The sequence below is a fragment of the Phocoena phocoena genome, chromosome 13, assembly GCF_963924675.1.
Source record: "Phocoena phocoena chromosome 13, mPhoPho1.1, whole genome shotgun sequence".
In the NCBI taxonomy this organism is placed as follows: Eukaryota; Metazoa; Chordata; class Mammalia; order Artiodactyla; family Phocoenidae; genus Phocoena; species Phocoena phocoena.
In genome coordinates this window covers 27,205,329-27,228,203 of record NC_089231.1, presented here as the reverse complement: position 1 = coordinate 27,228,203, position 22,875 = coordinate 27,205,329, and the positions used below count along the sequence as shown (strand labels likewise).

General features: G+C 41.7%; 1 protein-coding gene across 2 annotated transcripts in view; it reads right to left on the bottom strand.

The window, feature by feature from the left end:
• Positions 1-22,875, bottom strand: part of LOXHD1 (lipoxygenase homology PLAT domains 1) — a 198,858-nt gene that overhangs the window by 138,864 nt on the left and 37,119 nt on the right. For both annotated transcript variants that reach the window (XM_065889869.1, XM_065889870.1), the window contains exons 5-8: positions 22,242-22,340; positions 15,692-15,840; positions 6,663-6,786; positions 4,039-4,289 (exon numbers count right to left, since the gene is read on the bottom strand). In XM_065889869.1, the coding sequence (XP_065745941.1) occupies positions 4,039-4,289; positions 6,663-6,786; positions 15,692-15,840; positions 22,242-22,340 (623 nt within the window). The remainder of the gene's footprint in view (positions 1-4,038; positions 4,290-6,662; positions 6,787-15,691; positions 15,841-22,241; positions 22,341-22,875) is intronic.

Below are 22,875 nucleotides of genomic sequence, written 5' to 3'. Positions count from 1 at the left end.
AATTTAAGAAAATTGAAATCATATCAAGTATCTTTTCCAACAACAATGAGACTAGATATCAATTACATGAATAAAACTGTAAAATATACAAACACAGGGAGGCTAAACAATATGCTACTAAATAACCAAGAGATCACTGAAGAAATCAAACAGGAAATCAAAAATTACCTAGAAACAAATGACAATGAAAACACAATGACCCAAAATGTATGGGTTGCAGCAAAAGCAGTTCTAAGAGGGAAGTTTATAGCAATACAATCCTACCTCAAGAAACAAGCAACATCTCAAATAAACAACCTAACTGACACCTAAAGCAATTAGAGAAAGAAGAACAAAAACCCCCCAAATTTAGCAGGACAGAAATCATAAAGATCAGATCAGAAATAAAGGAAAAAGAAATGAATGAAACAATAGCAAAGATCAATAAAACTAAAAGTTGGTTCTTTGAGAAGATAAACAAAATTGATAACCCATTAGCCATACTCATCAAGAAAAAAAGGGAGAAGGCTCAAATCAATAGAATTAGAAATGAAAGAGGAGAAGTAACAACTGACACTGCAGAAATACAAAGGATCATGAGAGATTGATTACTACAAGCAACTATATGCCAATAAAATAGACAACCTGAAAGAAATGGACAAATTCTTAGAAAGGCACAAACTTCTGAGACTGAACCAGGAAGAAGCAGAAAATATAAACAGACCAATCACAGGCACTGAAATTGAAACTGTGATTAAAAATCTTCCAACAAACAAAAGCCCAGGACCAGATGGCTTCACAGGCGAATTCTATCAAACATTTAGAGAAGAGCTAACACCTATCCTTCTCAAACTCTTCCAAAATATAGCAGAGGAAGGAACACCCCCAAACTCATTCTACGAGGCCACCATCACCGTGATACCAAAACAAGACAAAGATGTCACCAAAAAAGAAAACTACAGGTCAATATCACTGATGAATATAGATGCAAAAATCCTCAACAAAATACTATCAAATAGAACCCAACTGCACATTAAAAGGATCATACACCATGATCAAGTGGGATTTATCCCAGGAATTGAAGGATTATTCAATATATGCAAATTAATAAATGTGATACACCGTATTAACAAATTGAAGGATAAAAACCATATGATCATCTCAATAGATGCAGAAAAAGTTTTCGACAAGATTCAACACCATTTATGATAAAAACTCTCCAGAAAGTGGGCATAGAGGGAACCTACCTCAACGTAATAAAGGCCATATACAACAAACCCACAGCAAACATCATTCTCAATAGTGAAAAGCTGAAAGCATTTCCTCTAGGATCAGGAACAAGACAAGGATGTCCACTCTCACCACTATTATTCAACATAGTTTTGGAAGCCCTAGCCATGGCAGTCAGAGAAGAAAAAGAAATAAAAGAATACAAATTGGAAAAGAAGAAGTAAAACTGTCACTGTTTGCAGATGATGTGATACTATACATAGAGAATCCAAAAGATGCTACCAGAAAACTACTAGAGCTAATCAATGAATTTGGTTAAGTAGCAGGATACAAAGTTAATGCACAGAAATCTCTTGCATTCCTGTACATTAATGATGGAAAATCTGAAAGAGAAATTATGGAAACACTCCCATTTACCACTGCAACAAAAAGAATAAAACACCTAGGAATAAACCTACCTAGGGAAACAAAAACCTGTATGCAGAAAACTATAAGACACTGATGAAAGAAATTAAAGATGATACCAACAGATGGAGAGATATACCATGTTCTTGGATTGGAAGAATCAGTATTGTGAAAATGACTATACTACCCAAAGCAATCTACAGATTCAATGTAATCCCTATCAAATTACCAATGGCATTTTCTATGGAGCTAGAACAAATCATCTTCAAATTTGTATGGAGACACAGAAGACCCCAAATAGCCAAAGCAGTCTTGAGGGAAAAAAGCAGAACTGGAGGAATCAGACTTCCTGACTTCAGACTATACTACAAAGCTACAGTAATCAAAACAATGTGGTATTGGCATAAAAGCAGAAACATAGATCAATGGAACAAGATAGAAAGCCTGGAGATAAACCCACACACCTATGGTCAACTAATCTATGAGAAAGGAGGCAAAGATATACAATGGAGAAAAGACAGTCTCTTCAATAAGTGGTGCTGGGAAAACTGGACAGCTACATATAAAAGAATGAAATTAGAACACTCCCTAACACCATATACAAAAATAAACTCAAAATGGATTCAAGACCTAAATGTAAGGCTGGACACTATAAAACTCTTAGAGGAAAACATAGGAAAAACACTCTTTGACATAAATCACAGCAAGATCTTTTTTGATCCACCTCCTAGAGTAATGGAAATAAAAACAAAAATAAACAAATGGGACCTAATGAAAGTTCAAAGCTTTTGCACAGCAAAGGAAACCATAAACAAGATGAAAAGACAACCCTCAGAATGGGAGAAAATATTTGCAAATGAATCAACAGACAAAGGATTAACCCTCAAAATATATAAACAGCTCATGCAGCTCAATATTAAAGAAACAAACAACCCAATTCAAAAATGGGCAGAAGACCTAAATAGACATTTCTCCAAAGAAGACATACAGATGGCCAAGAAGCACATGAAAAGCTGCTCAACATCACTAATTATTAGAGAAATGCAAATCAAAACTACAATGAGGTATCACCCCACACCAGTTAGAATGGGCATCATCAGAAAATCTACAAACAACAAATGCTGGAGAGAGTGTGGAGAAAAGGGAACCCTCTTGCACTGTTGGTGGGAATGTAAATTGATACAGCCATTATGGAGAACAGTATGGACGTTCCTTAAAAAGCTAAAAATAGAACTACCATATGATCCAGCAATCCCACTACTGGGCATATACCCCAAGAAAACCATAATTCAAAAAGAGACATGCACCCCAATTTTCGTTGCAGCATTATTTACAATAGCCAGGTCATGGAAGCAACCTAAATGCCCATCGACAGATGAATGAATAAAGAAGATGCGGTACATATATACAATGGAATATTACTCAGCCATTAAAAGGAAGGATATTGAGTAATTTGTTGAGACATGGATGGATCTAGAGACTGTCATACAGAGTGAAGTAAGTCAGAAAGAGAAAAACAAATATTGTTTATTAACGCATGTATGTGGAACCTAGAAAAATGGTACAGATGAACAGGTTTGCAGGGCAGGAGTTGAGACCCAGATGTAGAGAGCAAACGTATGGACACCAAGGGAGGAAAACTGCGGTGGAGTGGGGATGGTGGTGTGCTGAATTGGGCGATTGGGATTGACATGTATACACTGATGTGTATAAAATTGGTGACTAATAAGAACCTGCAGTATAAAAAACAAACAAACAAAAGCAACTCATACTAAACTTTCTTTGGGTTATTTGTATGGAAATATGTTAATATAAATGTTTCAGACATTACATGAAATTTCTAAAAATCTTATATGTTCTGGTATCATATTATAAGTCATAATTCTAGTTATTACTTTAAAATGTATATCTCAGAAATAACGAAATTTCCTTGTCAATTGCATTATTATGAACTTTCATCAAATCTTTAACCGTGGTCATTTTTAAGCCTTTTGTCAGTTACAGACAGTTCTGGGTGTACTCTGATGCTTTTGCGAAAATGTTCCTCTAGAAGGGTTTCATCTTTAAGGAATTCATGGAAAAGACTCTGACAAGTACAGGTTTCTGGTAACTGACTATACTGCTGAACTGAATGAAGAAGCATTTTCAGAACTCTAATGGGAAACTGATGAACTCATAAAAGTGCCAACAAAAGATCACGATAAAAAAAATTAATTACATGGGACTGAGTGAACTGATGAGGATGATTATAATTTTTGTGACTTTCTGTTTGAATAAAAAAAAAAAAGGCCCCGTGAGAGGGATTTCTCATGTACTTTGTAACTGGTGCAAAGGAAGTAGGAAGTAGGATGCAGATTAGAGTTTGTATTTGAAAGTTAAAGAGAAGGGTTGAATCAGGGCAGGGTCCTCCCCAGCCTCCCTTACCTTCTCACAGTACCAGCCTCTATTGGCTCCCACATTGCCATGTCCGATGGAGACCCGGCTCAATGGGCTGAGGAGGACAGCCAGCTCGATGTTGAAGATGTCTCTGCGGCCACGGTCAAACACACCGCCCTCCAGGAAGATTTTCCCACTGTTCTTATTCCCTCTGGCCCCGAACATGACCAGGTAGATTTTGGATTTGGTCCCAGCACCCCGGACATCCCCAGTGAAGACGGTGACAATATATGAGATGGCTGGTATGGAAACAACAGGGGGAAGGAGAGGGTTCAGTGCAAGCTGACAACAATATCCTACCCACCTTCTCTGCCACCTGACCACACCTCCCTAGACCTTCCCTCTGCTGTACATCCCCATCCCCCTAAGTCCTCCTCCCCCAGACGACATCCAGTGCCCCTTTCCACTTCCCTTTATCTTTTTTGGAGTTGGTGTGTCAGTGCACCTGAGTTTAGGAGCAAACTGCAGGTTACAGGAAGCTGCCAGCCCCCATTACAGGAAACTAACAAAGAGAAGGAAGAGCTTGGGTTGGTTAAGAATAGTACTTATTATTAATGCTAATTACCACATGCATATTATTAATAGCTGCCAGATGAATTCTATTGTGTCTCATTTCATTAGAATCGTCACCTCGATTAAGAGAGATTTGTATTCAGGACTATCTGATTCATGGAGCTTGCTGTTTTGCACATAACTTAAAAACATAACTCTTAATAGAGGGCACTAATGTCCTCCTTTACCACCTGAGGGGGTGGGATGCGGAAGACTGAGGGAGGGAGAAGACATTGTGGGTTGGGCCATTTGGGGTTTTGGTCAGTCAGAAGGCAATGTGAGGACATGGAGTTCTGGGGAAGAGCCAGCAAGAGGAGATTAAACTCTGAGATGAGACAGACTAAAGGAAAACACCAAAGACAAACATTTGAACAGGAAACTATAGGAAATTCTGCTAAGGTGTGGTCTGCCTTTTTTCACACTGTCCCAGAGTCTAAGGCAAGTGGTACTTTAAGCCTTGTTAGTCCCCCACCTCCCTTTCATCCTACCCCCACCCCCTGATCTCAGAGAAACAAAATGTCTTTGGGAGATAGCACATGCAACTACATGGACGCATTATTCATTCATACATTCGCACCTTCCCTTGCTCAACAAACATTTACTGAGTGCTTACTCTATGACAGGCCTTGGGAGACTATGAAGGTAAAAAGGAATAGCCACTGCCCTCAAAGAGTGGGTGTCCAGCTTTACTTCACAACACATGGACAGATGGTGTTCTCACACTAGACATACTGTCATAGCCTAGGTTGTCAGCAATTCCAGCCTCTCACTGTCATTTCTCCTCGTCTACCACTGGAAGCAAGTAATAGTAACACAGTTAAAGGGGACATATTAAATCTGCTCTAGTGGATGTTTTAAGTAAATAATTTTCAAACTATAGAATACAAAATCGTGACACACCCGACAACGTGGCACCCCTCACCCAGGCCAAGGCGCCATAATGCCATGGTTGAAAAGCACTGGAGCAGAGGAGCATTGGTTTCCTAAACAATAGCAGTCACGTTCTTCCCAAAATGTCTGCAGCAAGAGAAGGGAGAGACAGCCCTGTCTAGAGCGGGTAGGGGAAGTTTCAGAGGAAGCGACTGGCAGCAGGAAGTTGAGAAGCAGAAAGAAGAGAAATGGTGTCACAGGCTGAGGAGAAAGCATATTCCGAAGAGAAAGAGTAAGGCCAGCAGCTAAAGGGAGGGGAGAGGGAAGGCATGTGGGTGAGGTGGGGGGAACAGGGAGAGGGGGTAGGTGTGGGAAAGAGTGAAAGGTGTGCAGATCGGGGGAGGGAGAGGGAGTGTGTGTGTGGAAGTGGTAGTAGAAGATGTTGAAAGATGCTGCTGAAATGGTCAATTGGAGCCCAATCGTGGAGCAATTTTATCTTATACCCCAGAACTTGGACTCATTCTCTCTGCAGTGGGAGCCATGGGAGGGTCTGTCCCAGAGCATGTTCTCAGCTGTGCGCGTTCACCAACATTGATATTCTGGAACATCTATGAACTTCCATGCTGGGAGCTTCAGGTTTTCCATGGAACTCACACAGGGTAGAGATTTAGGAGGCAGACCAAATCCTGGATTTGTCACTTATCAGCTGTGTGACCTGGAACAGGTCTCCTAACTTGTGACTCAATTTCCTCTACTGTGAAATGGGAACAGTAACCGTTCCCATACTCTAGGGTTGTTGTGAGTATTAGAGGAATGACATGAGTCAGGTGCCTAGAGAGAGTCTGCCATATAGGAAGCGCTCAATAGTAGGAGGAGGTAAGGGTCAGTCAACATCCTCATAAATATCCACGTGTGTCGGGAGTTCACACCCTGGCTCCATCCTGCGCATAACTTCTCTTGCCCTGGGAAGTCAGTGTCTGCTCAGGGGCACCTTATCACCTCTGGTATCAGCAGAGCCCCAGACTCCAGCCCGGGGGGACAGAACACTTTCAGGGGCAGGAGGAATGTGGTCTAAAGACATGGCTGCTTCCCACTGGACTGCAGGCCTCCAGACCCACAGATGAGAACATTGACCCTCAGGCAGAAAGTGAAGTATTAGCCAATTGGGCCCCCCCTTTCTTCTGTTCTACCTGTGGTCTCAGCTCCGCCCACTAAGATATCCCTCTGAATTTTGCCATCGTCTTCATCCAAGGCCAGCCAGCGGTTAAGAGGGAAATCATATTTTCTTTTATTCCCAATATCTTCAATGACAATCTGGGAAGGAGAAGAGAGGGAAGGAAGGTTAAGTGTCATTGAGGTCACACCTGGTGACCGAATCCATTCCTCCATCACTTGAGTGAACTCCAAGTATACTTTCTCATCTTCCTCGTGGCCCAAGGAAAGCTTATCACAAGGACACACCTGTTGTCAGGAAAACCTTGCAAAGCACTGAGAGTCAAACAGGGATGACTGACAATTAGCTCCTTGAATTACTGAGTCTTGTTCCCTCCTCTGCTAAGGATCATTTAAAAAATGCTATGCAAGAAACTTAGCAGGATGGACCCTGTGAGACTGAGGAGCTAGAACTGGAAGCCTGGATTTACAGACAGCATCAAGACCACCGTCTTCCTCACCTGCTGAAGGCTGGGATTCTGACCTTCTTGCTGAGAAGCAGAGTCCACATAAAGGGAACTACAAGCCCTGAATCTGGCACACAGAATCCCAGTATCTGGTGACCAGGTTGGAAAAGGTCAGCCACTGACAGTGAAGTTAGGAGAACTGAGCATCCATGAAGCCCCCACGGGGACTCACATGTGAGCTCTGTTGGCGAGGCTGAGATAAATGTGTTTTCTAGAGCTCACCAAGGAGCTGAGGGGCCCTCCTAAAATGTCCCAGGAACATCCAACTAAAAACTCACTCTAAGATAAGTGTGATCGTCAATAACCAGATGAAGTCCTCCAGTCATAATGGGAAGGCAGATGCATTTGGTGACAGACAGGGTGAGTTGGAAAGTAAAAATATCTGCCCAGGTACTCCCAGGACTGCCTGACAGAGTGGGGCTCCGATTTTCAGTGAAAGACTCACTTCCTAAGATCAAACTGTCTGTAGTGTGGAAACAGGGCATGTCTTGGTCTGCCTAAAGGCATCTCACCTTGTTCTAATGCAATGTTCATCAAGGAATCTTCTGGGCTGAGAGCTGAACTCCTGAGTATATCACCCACCAGAGAGGGGTCAGTGGCCTGAGCCAGTGGCCAGGACCAGCCATCCCACCAGGGTTCTCTCTCCAGATACATCAGCATTTAAGCTCTGGTTTATAAATCAGTCCCTTGTAACTTTGGTTGGTGTGGGTCAGCCTTCAGAGCTTGCTGATTTTTATTGCGTGTATGTACTTTCAGAGCTGAGTGCCTGGAGACCTCTGTGGCCTGTCCAGAAGGGGTTCTGCCTTGAAAGGAAGTCCAGCCTCTCCCAATTCATGTATCTGCACATTTCTCTCTGTCTTTCCTCTCCCAGGGTTGAGGCTGTGGGGAGATTGGGGAGCCAAGGATCTGGGCTATACCTCCTGACCCCCTTTACGTTGACCCTCACAGGGTTGGAAGAGCAAGGTGAAGAAAGAAAAGACTCAGTTTATCAGATAAGCTGTCAAGTCTACTGATCGACAGATATACAGATTCACCATTTCTGTCTTTAAACGTTCACAGACTGGTGTGCCAGGTATAATTCCAAGAGCAAATGACAAACCGCCCTCACAGTTCACAAAGATGTCATCAATAAAGGGCCTTCTCCTGGCCTGATAGCTGATGGACATTCCTGGCTTGAGAAGTTCAGCTAATCTGAAAAATAGAATGTGTTGCCATTAAATAACTCTGTGGGACAAAACTAGCTTGCACAGCTGAACCACAAAGGGAAGAGAAAATATATGAATGAATATTTGAATAACCAACAAGACTCTAAAAATCAGACGTTCTGAAATCACAAAGAAAGGCTGAGACATAAACACTTAAGCACTGATATAAAAAGTATAAAAGGCCAGGAACAGTTCTGGAAAGTTTCCAAATGAGTATTGAAATATATAAACAATTACTGACGACATCTGTTAGTCCCAAGGTCTGCAGGATGAGGCTGGAGGAGGCTGGCTCCCAGAGGGTGGAACATTTTGGAACACATCTAGTAGCAAATGGTGAGTGCTGTAGGAAGGAGCAGAGAGGTGAGATGTGGAAGGAGCCTACGTCGGTACAGGAAGATTGTCCAGGGGGACGTGGCAGAGGACTCTCCCAAAGGCATTCTGGCCTCTGCAGATATGGGTCCTGTTGCTTGGGACCCATGACCCCTGTTGCTTAAAGGATATTAGTAAGGGCCCCTCTGGGGGAGAACAAGCAGCTTTTCCACTTGTGTTCACAAGTTGCCCAGACATCCCTGAGTTTTCATAAAGTTCCTTTTAAGAATTCAAGACAGCTCAGGAATGGTTTTTGCTAACAGAATGAAATGGTGGTGCTCCCTCCAGACCACAGTTTCACAGTCTGCTGTTCTGGCAGAGACAACTGTAAAATAAGACTGGAAAGACAGAGTGGCCTTTATCATGAATGATAGAAGCACACACCTGGAGTGTGTGTGAGAGAGACAGACAGACAGACAGAAGCAATAACCTAATGGAAGACAAGAGCTGTTATCTCCTGGAGGAATATTCTCACCTGCAGACAAGCCTATAGGCTGGGCTGACCTTCTAAGAGGGAAACCAGGGGACATGAGCCCTTGGGAGGCGAGATGGCAGCCAGACAAGGGGGCCTGTCCACGGTGGAGCCCGCTCTGTCCTGCAGCAACAGGGACACAGCAGTTACGAGGCGAGACCACCGTTACGGAAAGCCAAGAAGGATAAACCAACCGCGAAAAAGAGGAGGAAAAGATGAAGCTGCCAGGCAGGGGTTCTTTCTTTCTTGTTCTCTCCAGAGGGTTCACAGACACATCCAAACAGTCCAGGACACGGGGGCCTGCATTTCTTCCCGCACAGGGTAAACATGTCTGTGTGAGCACATGGGGTTTGTCTTGGAGTCGATACCTTGCAGATCAGTGTAGAGAGTCAACCATGACTCACAGCAGCTCTCCCTCCTCCATATGGGAATAATTTCCACCAACTTTCCATAACCTGATTGGAGCGGAGACCCATTCTGGGCAGAAGAAACAAACCCCACACACATAGGGCAATCTGGAGAAGCTGAAGGGTCTCCTCCTTACCGCCCACGTGCCGAGGTGCCTGAGATGCAGACAGTCTGGGTGATCCACAGCGTTCCCTCTCTGTATCAGCCACGGGGCAGGAAATGAACGTAAGACCTATCCCTGTTTCCAACCATCCCTTTGAAAATGCATATCTGTTATCCAGTAAAGGTGGCCCTTGCTTGACTCATAAGCAGTCATCGCCACATTCCAGGAACCCCTATTGAACTGTGGCTTACATCTGGAGTTCTTAGATCATAGGGCAAGGGACAGATAGGTTTTGACACAGGAGAAGATAAAAGAGGAAGACTTTGGAGTTTACAAACCTACTTGGAAAAAAGTCTTGGCATCCAGGGCTTAGCGGGGGAGACCTAGTGTCATGGAAGAACAAGGGAATGTTCTATGGGGGGAACAAAGCTCAGCGAAGGAAGGGGGGTCGGTGTCCTCCTCCTTCCCCACACGCTCTGCACCTCGCTCATCACACTGCAATACCGTGTCAATTACTGTGTAACATACCACAAATATGAGTAATGGTAAATGACAGCATTTGAATGGTGACACCCCCAATGCTCTCACCCTTTCCTCTACACTTCATCCCTCCCCTCTGAGCCCGCCCACACACCCACTCCTTCATTACTGCCTCGGCTGCCTCATTCAATAAAGACCTTTGATGGCTTATTCTGATCAGCGCCTGCGGTGGTCCCGCCCTCACCTTCTCCCTGACATTATTTCTTAGTTCTCTGAGCCCTGTGCCCTGGTCCAGTTATTTAGTATCCATGTGCCACCTTCCAGCTGCTCCTCATCTGTCATCCCCTCTGCCCAAAGAAGTCCTCCTCCCTGCTCCTCCTGGCAAAGCCCTGCCCATCTTCATGGCCCAGCTCCAACGGACCCTCCCTGAAGCCCTCTCTGTTGCTCAATCAGGCACAACTCACCCAACATTTTTTTTGTACCTCACGTAAGACTCATCTCGTCCTGCTTCGTATTAAAGTTGGGGTGATTCTGTTTTCTGATTTTCAAACTGGGAAATTTGGTTTGATCAACACATGTGGGACCCTTAGGACAGAATGTTTGTTCACTGAAAGCTGGACTTTCCCTGAAGTTTTGGAATATAAGGTTAAAGTAAGTAACCTGCCTTATAGTAAGGAAGTGTTCAGGAACTCGTCTTGTCTCTTTTAGAAGCAGAACCATGTCCACTGCAACAGCTGCAGTTGGTAGCTCAGGGCCTAGGATATAATAATCAATCAGTAAATGTTTGTTGAATGTTGAGTATAAATTGGTGACATGAGGCCATGTTGGGCTTCCTGAGGTCCCTGAAATCTGTTCATTAGCCTCTGTCTCCTCTTCCTGTTAGAGCCAGTGGTACTGGTTGAACTTAACGCTCCCTAAGGCATGAGGCAGGCGATCCATCCAATTCTGGATTTTCTAATGTATGACACGGTGGAGAGTGTCCAGACTCAGAATCCAGAGGACCTGGGGCAGGTGCCAGTACTGTCACTGAAGAGCTGTGGGGCCTCAAGCAAGTCCTCTACTGAAGCAGATGGGCCAAGGGCAAGGCCCACTGGCAGCGCAATGCTCCATCCTGTGACTCTTGCTCTTGTGGTGGTCATTGAGCTGAACTGATCAGTTGAGTCAGTCACAATTGTTGGACTAAGCAGACACGGGGACCCAAGCCATGTGCAAAGCCTGGGGGAGGGAGGATGCCAGCCCCGGAGAGGGGATAAAGAACAGGGGGCTGAGGAACACACATGGGCAATTGACTAAGGAAGAAGAGGAGGGAGATGACTTATGAAGGGGTTAATAATATTGGCTTTCAGATTTATCCCACCAAGCCCTCACACATAAATACCAAAGGAGCAGTTGTCGTGTGATGTCCAAGGCAACCAACTGGGCAACTTCGAGAGTGGGAGCACTTACTGTGCAAGTGTCAAATTTGGAAATGCAGACAATTTAACAGCATTTTAATTGGTGTCTCTGTGGAGGTTAGGTGAGGAGGGGGCAGCGTGGAGACCCAGTCAAGAGGGAAGGCAGGAGGTTAGGGCTGGCTATGCGTTGTGTAGTCACAAAGTGATGAGAGGTGCCCCAGGGTTTCCTCTAGCCTCTGGTTTTCAGCTTGAGCCCACCCTACCTGGGACCTAAAACCCTCCTTCCTCCTCTCTCATCGTAATTCGTCCTTCAGGAAAATATCTAGTAAATCCAGGTGTTCTGACCTGCAAAATTCCTGAATTATTTTTATGTCTTATCCCCAAGGAGCATTTTGGTTTGGCTTACATTAAAGGAACAGACTGTTAGGAGTTCTTCAGAAGCCAGTGAACCTTTGGAGGGACACCCACCTTGGCACTCGGGGGACAGGTGGGGACCTGACAACCAGGCCCTGAACTTGCCCCTACACATAACACCGGCTCCAAAGAGAATAACCAATCTCACACTGAAAGTAGCCTGCTTGGGCTTCTGGTTTAAAATAGTGTCTGACTAGCAACCAGTAAGAAGAGGAAAAGAAGAAAAGGAAGGTGGGAGACGGAGGGAGGAAAGAAACATCATTCTGAAGAATCAGAAGAAGAGCAGAACTCTGGAAAGGACTGGATAAAGGATACAGAAAAAGAATTCAAGAAACGGGTATGCTTAATAGAATATAAGAAGATATGGTCTTTATGAACAGGAGTAAACATCTTTAAATAGAAAGGGCTGCAGTGAAAAGGCAATAAAATGATATGAAAAGAGAGCTAGATTACATGGGAAAGGTATCCAGGAAAGCAATACTATACAGCAGCAAATACATCAAAGTTCTTACAATTCTGCATGCCCTTTAACCATCTCCTAGGAATTAATTGTAGGAAATAATCATAGATGTATATAAAGAGAAGCTGCAAGAATGTTTGTTGCAGCACAATTTATAGTATCAATAATTTTGAGAAAAAAATTGAAATGTTCGACAAAGGGGAATTGGTTTAATAATTCATGGTATATCTGGGCAATGAAATATTATAGGCATTAAAAATTACGTTGTGAAATATCAACGTTATTCTATTTCAAGAGCATGGGGAAACAGGCATGTTACATTTGAAAGTAAAAACAAAGCAGTTTGTAAAACATTGTGCTTATTATGAACCCATTATTAAAAATGACGTATGTGTATTCATTCACAGAAAAATGTCTGGAGGATATGTAATTTCTGGATGGTGAAATTATGGTGGTTCAGATTATCTTATTTTTGCTTACTTATATTTCCTAAACTTTTTACAATAAATATATATTACTTTTGTAAGAAGAAAAAAATAATTAGAAGAAACATTCAGAATTAAAATGCATATTAATAGGAGAAAGAAATGCAACTGGTAGTGTGAAAAATCAAATCAATAATGAGGTGGGGGAGAATCTGACAAGTTCTTATGGAATGCAAAGAAAATAGAGATGAAAGCAATAAAAAGGAAGCTGAGATCTTTGGAAGACAGAGAGCCGAGATCCAATAAATGGATAACTGGTGCTCCTGAAGAAGAAACCCGAAAAAAGCCATTCAAGCAAGAATCTAGTATATGATAGGAAATCTTTTTTCTGAGCTATAAACAAACAAATAATCCTAGGCATCATGGAAAAGATTCATCTTGATCCAGAGAAGTTAAAAACAAGGGAAGGAAGGAAGGAAGGAAGGAAGGAAGGAAGGAAGGAGGGAGGGAGGGATGGAAGAAGGGAGGAAGGGTGGAAATGGGAGAGGAGGGGAGAGGAGGGAAGATGAATGAACTAACAAAGACCCTGCTCCTAGACATTATCTAGCAAGACTTAAATTATAAATAAAAAGAAAAAAATCCCATAAGCATCCTGGATGAAAAACAAAAAACCACAAAACAGTTTGTCCAGAAAGAAATAAAAGTCTGCTTGGCTTCGATGTCAAATTTCAGAAGGTAACAGAACAAGATTTATAATGTTTTAAAGGAAAAAAGTGTTCTCACCCATATATTTCACATCTTGCCAAGCTGCCCTGTCCTTTGAGCATGAAGATGACAAAAGGACCTGTTTCGGTGTGCAAACCTGCCTCCTGCACACAGCTCCCGAGAGCATAGGGGGTGAGGGCCCAGGTGATCAAGAAGGAAGCTGCCTTCAAGAAGTACAGCTGCAATGACTACGTCAAGACCTCCCTCAGGCCGTCGGGTGCACTTTGCAGCTCCTTCCACTACACCTGTGTTTTCATTCAGTCTTCCCTCCCAGGATGAAGGAACTGGGCTGCAAGGTACCTGCTCTGTGCCCCATCCTGGCTGAGGTCCTAAAACACACCTGCCTCCTCTCCCTTGTCTGCCCTGAAGACACACCTCTGCCCGCACATTGGCTCTTTGGGACCTGGACTCCTGCCTCATTTCTTCTCCAATCCAAGCAGCAGTTCCACTTAGCCTCCTGGAACCCTGTTCAGAATTAGGCTGGCTGCTCTTAGGGCCAGGCTAGCCCGCTCTTTCCAAGGGACACTTGGCCATTCCTTGCTTCACTGATTCAGCACCTTGTCCCATGCCAAGAGCTGGGAGGTGCCCTCAAGGAACTTTGAGGCTAGTTATGGAGAGACGTGTGGCAGACACTCAAGGATGCTTACTCAACACCCTTTCCAATCACCTTCTTAGCCTACTTCTACTATGAGGGCTGGAAAGCCTACTTGAAGTCCCAGTTTCCAACGTAGCTAGGGTGGCCACGTGACACAGGCAAAAGTTCCAAGGAGAGTTTTGTTTCTCTCAAAATAAGGCAAGACTTGCCAGAAAAATGTCTTTCCCCTTTGGTCTTCTCTTTTCTTCCTGCCTAGAACACAGATAAGATGCAGAGAGGTTCAGCAGCCACCACGTGATCATGAGACAACAAGCTGGAGGATGAAAGCCACAGTGCTGAGGATGGCGACACAGCGAGAGACCAGGTGTCTCAGAAAGCAGCTGCACCAGCCCTGAGCTGACCATATCTGTATCTCACGTGAGATGAGAAAAATAAGCCCCTGATTGGTTAACATTGCACTTCAATTTTCTGATACTTGCAGCCAAATATGTTCCTAACTGACACAAGATGATAAATTAAGGAATAACAAAACCTCAACTATCAGACAGCTTCATTCTAAATAGTCAAATTATTATAATCTGAGGGTTTTCTGTTTTTAGGCCATAAGACCTTTTCAAAGTATTTTCCAAAATATGTTACACATCAATCTTTTCCTATCATTCTGTGATGAGCTGAAATAGATGGAGAGCTCATGACTAAGGAAAATACATAGTCCATTTTCTAAATGACCTCACATTTTTCAATATTCTTTTGGCTTTTTATATCTTCTTTGACTCCCCATTACAGTTCTCAATAACCCTACCAATTACAGTCTCTTTTTCCTTCTAATTTTCTGCTATAGGTTTAAAATTACAGGTAGCAAGTTTGCTAGAAGGGATTATAAGCAAGCACTGGGTGAGAATCTGAGGGGTCTTGCCTTCAGAATCAGGGCAGGGCAAGGTAATGCCAGGGACATGAGCTCTCCTCATGAACTTTGAGCCAGATACGTCTTAGCTTCTCAGAAGCCTTTTTGCTTTCTTCTTGATTCTTCACTTTGTCCTGGGTAGGTGAAATTATGAGGACCTGAGATCCAGAAGTTTGAGGTACAAAGCAACAGGCCAAGATAAGTCACAATGTAGCTTATGATTAAGGTGAAATGAACCGCTACAAGCCTGGCGGGGTTATAGACATTCATGGGAGGGAGAGGTTCTGGTGGCCAGATGGGAAACACTTCATGGTAGAGCCCTGAAGGATGATCAGACCCTGGCTGACAGAAGTGGTCCTTCTAGGAAGGTGATAACACAGGCAAAGCCTCGGAGGCTACTGGGAGGGCAGCATGGTTGGCCAGTGGACTTAGGCAGAAGAGTGGAGACAGATCTAAAGAGGGAAGTTAGGGCTGAAATATAACTTCTGAAGAGCCGGAATTCCTGCCTCTCAGGCCAAGGGACCACAGACAGTCAGCTGAACCCACCTTTGACAGGAACCAGCCTGCAGACGGCCCCTTGTTATTGTGGCCAACACTGATCTTCATGAGCTGCCCCAGATCTGGGGCATCCACTGTGAACTTGTCTTCCGCTCCCTTTTCAAAGTTGTCCTTTTCATTCTCCAGCCTACGCTCACCTGTATGCACAGACACATGAGAAAGTTACAAAGGAGACCAGAGGATGAGAAAGAAACAGCTCCAGACTTTAATGGGCTGCCCACTGAAGGATGGTTTCAAAAGTCACCACGGTGCGAGGTGGTGGGTTGTGACAGGAGGTATGTGGACACTCTCTGTACTTCCACTCGATTTTGCTGTGAGCCTAAAACTGCTCTAAAAAATAAAGTTTATTAATTTAAAAAAAAAGGGCAGCTTCACCCCAAGATCTACAGGCTCCTTAAATCCCTCCAGCCAGCAGTCAAGGCCAAGGCTTGCCTTGTGTGTGGTTTGTGCCCAGGACCCACAACTGGGCTTCTGATTTCTGCCTTAGCCCAGAGTCCCCACCCTAGTAAACTGATTTGCACCCCCATCCCTGGACCCGAGGCCCTGCCTTGTTTACTGGCTGCTGGTCCTGAACTAGGAACACAACCATGGTCGTTGGTCTAGGGGCTGTGCCTGGGACCCTGACATCAGCCAGCAGGCTTCCTTAGGCCTGACTCCTCTGGAAAGCAGTGATGATAAGTATCGTCAGACACTGCTGGGTGTTTAACACGGTCTCTTCCCTCACTTATTCCACGGCACAATCTAGGAGGGAAGTATTGTCAACTCTGTTTTGCAGATGAAGAAACTGAGACTTGGAGAAGTTAAACAACTGGCCAAAAGGCACACAGGTATTGAGCACATAGTTAGGACTCGATCTAACCTGTTCCTTCTACTTTTCAGTTTTCCATTATTACCCTCCAAGGTCTACCAGTCACATTAACCCTTACAACCCCACCTAAGCACCAGCCTTTTGCTTACGCTATTCTGTTTTCTTCCTTTTCCAAAATTTGATTCTTTAAATTTTTCTAAATTTTAAATTGCCACAACTCAAACATATAGATAATAATAATAGTCATCCATGTACCCACCACCCAGATGTAAGAGGTATAACAGATATTAACCTTTTGTGTAATTAACTTTAGGCATTTCTCTTTTTTAAAGGAAATTAAACATGACGGGTAGGTCTAAAGTCTCATGGTCCATCCCTTCCCCCACCACACCCTCCCACAAACAAACACTACAGTCAACTGGTATCCATTGTTCGCATGAATTTTTGCTTGCACATGTATGTATCCATAAAGAAAATATATTATTTTTGAATGTTTAGAATTTTACAGAAATAAGATCATAGTGCACATTGCTCTGTCTTAAGATAAGTTCCTTGTCTGTACAATAGGGATGATAAGGGCTCCACCTCATTGGGGCTGCTGTGAGAATTAACTGAATGGATGTGTGCAAAGCCCTTAGGGCAGTGCCTGGAGATGGTAGGTGCTGTATAAGGGACGGGGCCGTTGCTATTGCTCCTGTTACCATCATCCTATCATCACACACCCTTGTGCAACTTACTTTTTTTTAAGTTAATGTCATGCTTTTGAGATTATTCTGTTGATGCTAGTAACAGAATTCGTCCAACTTCTGTATAATAGTCATTGAATGAAGAAAACACTATTATGTGTTCATTCTTTCACCGATGTACATTTGATTGTTTCTAGTTGATTGCTATTGTAAATAGCACTGAATTGGACTCTCTTGTACTTACCTTCTGCTGCCCATTTGTAAGAACTGATCTGAATAGACACCTATAGAGTTGCCGGGTCCTGACGTATATTCATCTTCAATGTATTAGGTATTGCAAAATTACCTTCCAAAATGGTTGTACTACATCAATTACCACCAGCAGTGCATGAGGGTTCCCATTCCCCACAATCATTATTAACACATATATTTAAAATTTTGTTTCAGTGTGTGTACAATGGCGTCTAATTATGGTTTTAATTTGCATTCCCTTGATTATTTGAAAAGGTTAAAAGATTATTTGGAAAGACATTCATATATATATTCAATACATACATTTGAGAGATTGGTTCATATATATATTGGCCATTTAGACCTTGCTCTTCCATAATTTTCCTGTTCATGTACTTTATCATATTTTTCTATTGTCTTTCCTTTGTCTATGGCTTTTAGCATATAGACATTTTTCTTGTTTTAATGGACTTTATCAATATTTCCCTTTGTTGTTTGTGCTTTTAGTGAATTGTTCAAGAAACTCCATCCTAAATTGAGATTTTTAAAAAGACACTCAAAGTTTCTTCTAAAAATTTCATAGTTTGCTTTTTCACATTTAAGTCTCTAGCCCATCTGGAAACTATTTCTGTGTATGAAGAAAGGTAAAAAGATCTACTTTTATCTTTTCTCATATGGTTAGACAATTGTTTAAACATCAGTAGTTGAATATTTCATCCTCTTCCCTCTGATTTATACCACTTTCTGTGTATTTCTAGACTCTTTATTCTATTCATTTATTTGTTTATCCTTCTATCCATATCTCACTGTTTTAGTTTTTAGAGATCTGAATGTTTTAATATTTGGCAGGGTAAATATCCTCATATTATTAATTTTGTAAATATTATTTTCACTATTCAAAGTTATCTTGGCAATACTTAGCCCTTTGTGGACATGAATTTTAATAGCAGCTTAAGCTGTGGGATATCGCCTTTTGGGAATTTGACTGAAATTACATTGCATTTATAGAATAATCTGAGAAATTTGGATATCTTACTGAACTTAAGTCTTTTCTCATCCATGAACATAATATATTTTTCCATATATTTAGTTATTCTTGTGTATCCTTAAGTAGAAATCTTTATTTTTTTCCAGAATGTGCTTTTGCTAGTTTTTCTTAGACATATAATTGCTATTGTAAATCATATATTTTTAAATTAAATATTTGCTTGCTGTTTATGTTAATATTTGTGTATTAATCTTGTATCCAACACCTTTATTAAACTTTCTCATTGGTTCTAATGATTTTTAAGTTCTAATGATTTTATAGATGATCATTAGTTTTTATGAAAATTAAGTTTTATTTCTAAATGGGGCCAGAGGTTGAAGTTTCTTCTTATTTTATTGACTTGTGATCAAAGAATGTTGTCTCTGTGTTATTGATTCACTTGCATTTGTCATTATGCACTTGAAAAGAATGTATTCTCTACCAGTTGGATTTAGGAATCTACATACTTCCATTAGATCAAGGCTATTAACTGTGTTGTTAAAATCTGCACCCATACTAAATTTTTATCCATTTGACTTATCAGTTACTGAGAGTGTTGTATTAAAATCTTCCACTATGATTATGTACTTGTCAAGTTTCTCCAAGAATTTTATTATTTTTTGCTTCACATATTTTGAAAATATGTTGTTAAAACTGTACAAGTTCAGAATTATCATATCTTCCAGGTTAATTGCTCTTTTTGTCATTGTATAATATACTTATTTCTAATGAAGTGTAATGTCTGCAAGTTTAATTTGATGGTTATTAATATAGCAGCACCAGCTTCTTTCTTGTAGTTGATATGTTCCTGGTATACTTTATTCCATTGTATATATTCTCAGACATTTATGTATCATATATTTAAGCTGGATTTTATTTCTTTTAATTTAATATGAGAATATCTATTCTTTAATTGATGAGTTTAGTTTATTTCTATTTATTGTATTATTTACACACTTATCTTACTTTTTGCTAGTAGCCATGCTTTTTTTTTCTTCATTTCCTGACTTCTATTTGGTTGATTGAGTCTTTATTCCCTTTTATTCCCTCCATTGATTTAGAAATTATACATTTCTATTTGGGGGTGGTTACTTTTACAATTTTAATATGCATACTTGACGTATTAAAGTCTAAAGTTAATCAACTTCTCTGCTCTCCTAGGGTAGGGGAATGGGCTACAACCAAGTTATGTTTTAACTCTCATTATCTCCTTTCTTTCTCAAAGATCACTATCTTTTAGTGTTTAGGGTCCACATTTTCTCATGTCTTGATAACAGTTATTATTAGTATCAGTTTTTATAGTCAATGCTTGCTTAAATTTGTTATATAATTATCATTTTGGGGGCTCACCTTTGTTTCTTGCATCTCACACTTTTCTTCTGGGTACAATTTTCTTTTTCTTAAAGCATATCCTTCAGTGGTTATTTAAGCGTGGGTCTATGAGTGAGTGGTCAGTCCTATTTCTCTTTGTTTGCTTGGAAATCCATTAATTTTGCCTTCACTCTGGAATGATAACCTAGTTGAGGACAGAATTCTAGGTTGATATATGTCCTTGCTCAGAAGATTGAAGTTTGGGGGTTTTTTTTGCTTTTTCTTCGTTTTTTTTTTTTTTTGCGGTACGCGGGCCTCTCCCTGTTGTGGCCTCTCCCGTTGCGGAGCACAGGCTCCGGACGCACAGGCTCAGCGACCATGGCTCATGGGCCCAGCCGCTCCGCGGCATGTGGGATCTTCCCGGACTGGGGCACGAACCCACGTCCCCTGCATCGGCAGGTGGACTCTCAACCACTGCGCCACCAGGGAAGCCCTGTTTGTTTTTTGTTTTGTTTTTGCTTTTTTTATTTTGGCCATGCCACCCAGCTTATGGGATCTTAGTTCCATGACCACTGGACCACCAGGGAATTCCCAGAAGATTGAAGATATTATTCCATAAACTTATATCCTCTATAGCTTGCTGATAGGAATTTGCTATCAATCTAATTGTGTTTATAGAAAATAATCCACCGAATCTGGTTACTTTTAAGATCTTTCTCTTGGCCTTTGGCTTCACTACAATGAATCTAAATGTGGATCTGTTTTTATTTATCATGTTCAGTGTCTTTTGTTACTTTAATCTGAAGAGTCATATCTTTGCTTAATTCTGAAAAAACGTGATCAGCCATTATCTATTCAAATATTTCCTCTCACCTATTCTATATATTCTGTTTCTGAAACTCCTGTTCAACATGTCAGAACTTATTCTCTCCTCCACATCTCATGACCTGTCACTGATATTTTCCAACCCATTATGTCTCAGCCACATCTGCATGTTTTGTTTATATTTCTCTTACAGTTCAATAATTCTCTATTCAACAGTTTCTAATTGTGTTGTTTAACCCATCCATTAAGTGTTTATATTTAGTAACTATATTTTCATTTACTGTATTTCTGTTTGCTATATTTTTCATAGTGCCTTGTTGTTTTCCTTAACTGTTTCCTTCATGTCTATAGACAGTTTAAACATACTTAAGTTATAGCCTTTCTCAGATTACTCTATTACCTGAAATTCTGGAGAATTTAATCTTATTGTCTGTTGTGTCTATTGATGGTTAGTCATGGTGGATTGTGTCCTTGAGTGTTTTGTAGTTTTGGAACGTGAACTCATCTCCAGTACTTTATCTGTGGGAATCTCATGAAGTCTTGCAAGTGCTTCTGCCAAGCACCGAAGGGTATTACTGGCATGGAACGAATTTTCTGTGCCTGAAGGGGAGGGTACCCAAATCACACTTGTAGTGTAAAATCAGACCTCAAGCCCACATGTGTGTAAGCCTAAGATATCAATTTCCCATCAACTGTCTTTTTAATCTGGAGTTCTTACAGAGATAAGTTTACTATACTGATGAGCAATTTTTTTCCTAGTCTATTTTTTCACTGAAGATGTTCCTGTGAACTTCAGGGATCCTGGCTTTATGTGTGGTTCTAATTTTTTGCATATTTTGCCTCATACAGAGCCAAAATATCATTTTCTGACCCCAAATGTGTATGGAAATCCATCCTGTAGATTGTTGAACATAAAGGCTCCCTGATTCCAAGATCCACAGCATCAATTCACAGCTGATACTTTAGTTTAAGTTCTCTCTTCATTTCTGACACCTGGAGATTTCTCTTTTTTCTTAAAATCCCAGCAATGCATTCTTATTATTTAATATACTGTGTCCAAAATTCATGTCTTTGTAGCTTTCTAACTCCTATAATATTCCCTTAAATTGGCAGAAGCAGGACAACACCACCTGTCTCAGTTCTGCTGGCCTGAACTTCCTTCCAACACCGGCAGCTGTGTCTGTGCCCTCAGTTCCTGCTCCACCTAGGAGGCCAAGTGTAAGTCTATCCCCTGGCCCCATTCTTGTTTGCCCCAAATCATGCAGTGAATCAGGCCATGCCCAGTCACATCCCAAAATATAATTCAAGATGGGCATGGAGCCTAGGGAGATAGATAGAGAGTAAGTGAGGATGAGTCCCCTGGAGATGTGGAGCCTGGGTCTGTTCTAGGATGCAGGATGATTTTAAATCAACCAAAAATCCAAGCACAACTTACTCTGAAAACACACCACACACACAAACTTGACAAGATGGACACCATGCTGCCCAAGGAAGGCCATGACAAACCACGTCACAAGAAGAAGAGAGAGGCTCAACAGGAGAGCCTAGAGGAGACTGGAGTTGCCTTCCTCTTCCAGGAGGGTGGAAAACAGCCCACTTAAGAAGTAGTTCTGGGCATGGCTTTTGAAGAAAGGATTTCAAACCCATTACCTGTGTCTCCATACTCTCCAAAGATATTGATGAAGATGTCAGCATCAGTCCCTGCACCAATGACATCACCAGTGTACAGCTTGACTTCATACTTGTTACCTGGAGATGAAGACAGAGAAAGTCTCAGCTCATTCAGGTCCTGAGTAGAGAAGAACAGAGGCCAAAGTAGCTACCAACCATCCACCCTTCCCTCCAGCAATGCATGAATTGTCACCATTACTTTCAATAACCAAGCAAGACACAAGTCGCCTGACGTTGGTTCTAAATGGTCATGGCTGAACTGCGTGCAGAGCAGAAATCAGAGGTAGAGGGGACTTCTGTTTTTATCTACTAACTTGTTGCCTTGGGATGCATGAATCAACCCAAATACAACCAACCCACCACCAGCGTTTCTCCTCTGGATACTGAAATGATTCCCACTGGGTCCCCAGCCTCTACTCTGTCTTCTCCAATCTGTTCTCTATGCTGCATCACAGTATAAAAATTCATGGGGGAAAATTGATTATGCAAATAAAAATCGAATTTATATGTAAGTTGTCAAGGCCATAACCAATGCAAAGACCAGAGGAACCAATAATAGCTAGCAAATGCATGTTCAGGCATTACCTAATTTAAAGACCTGTATCAGCTTCCT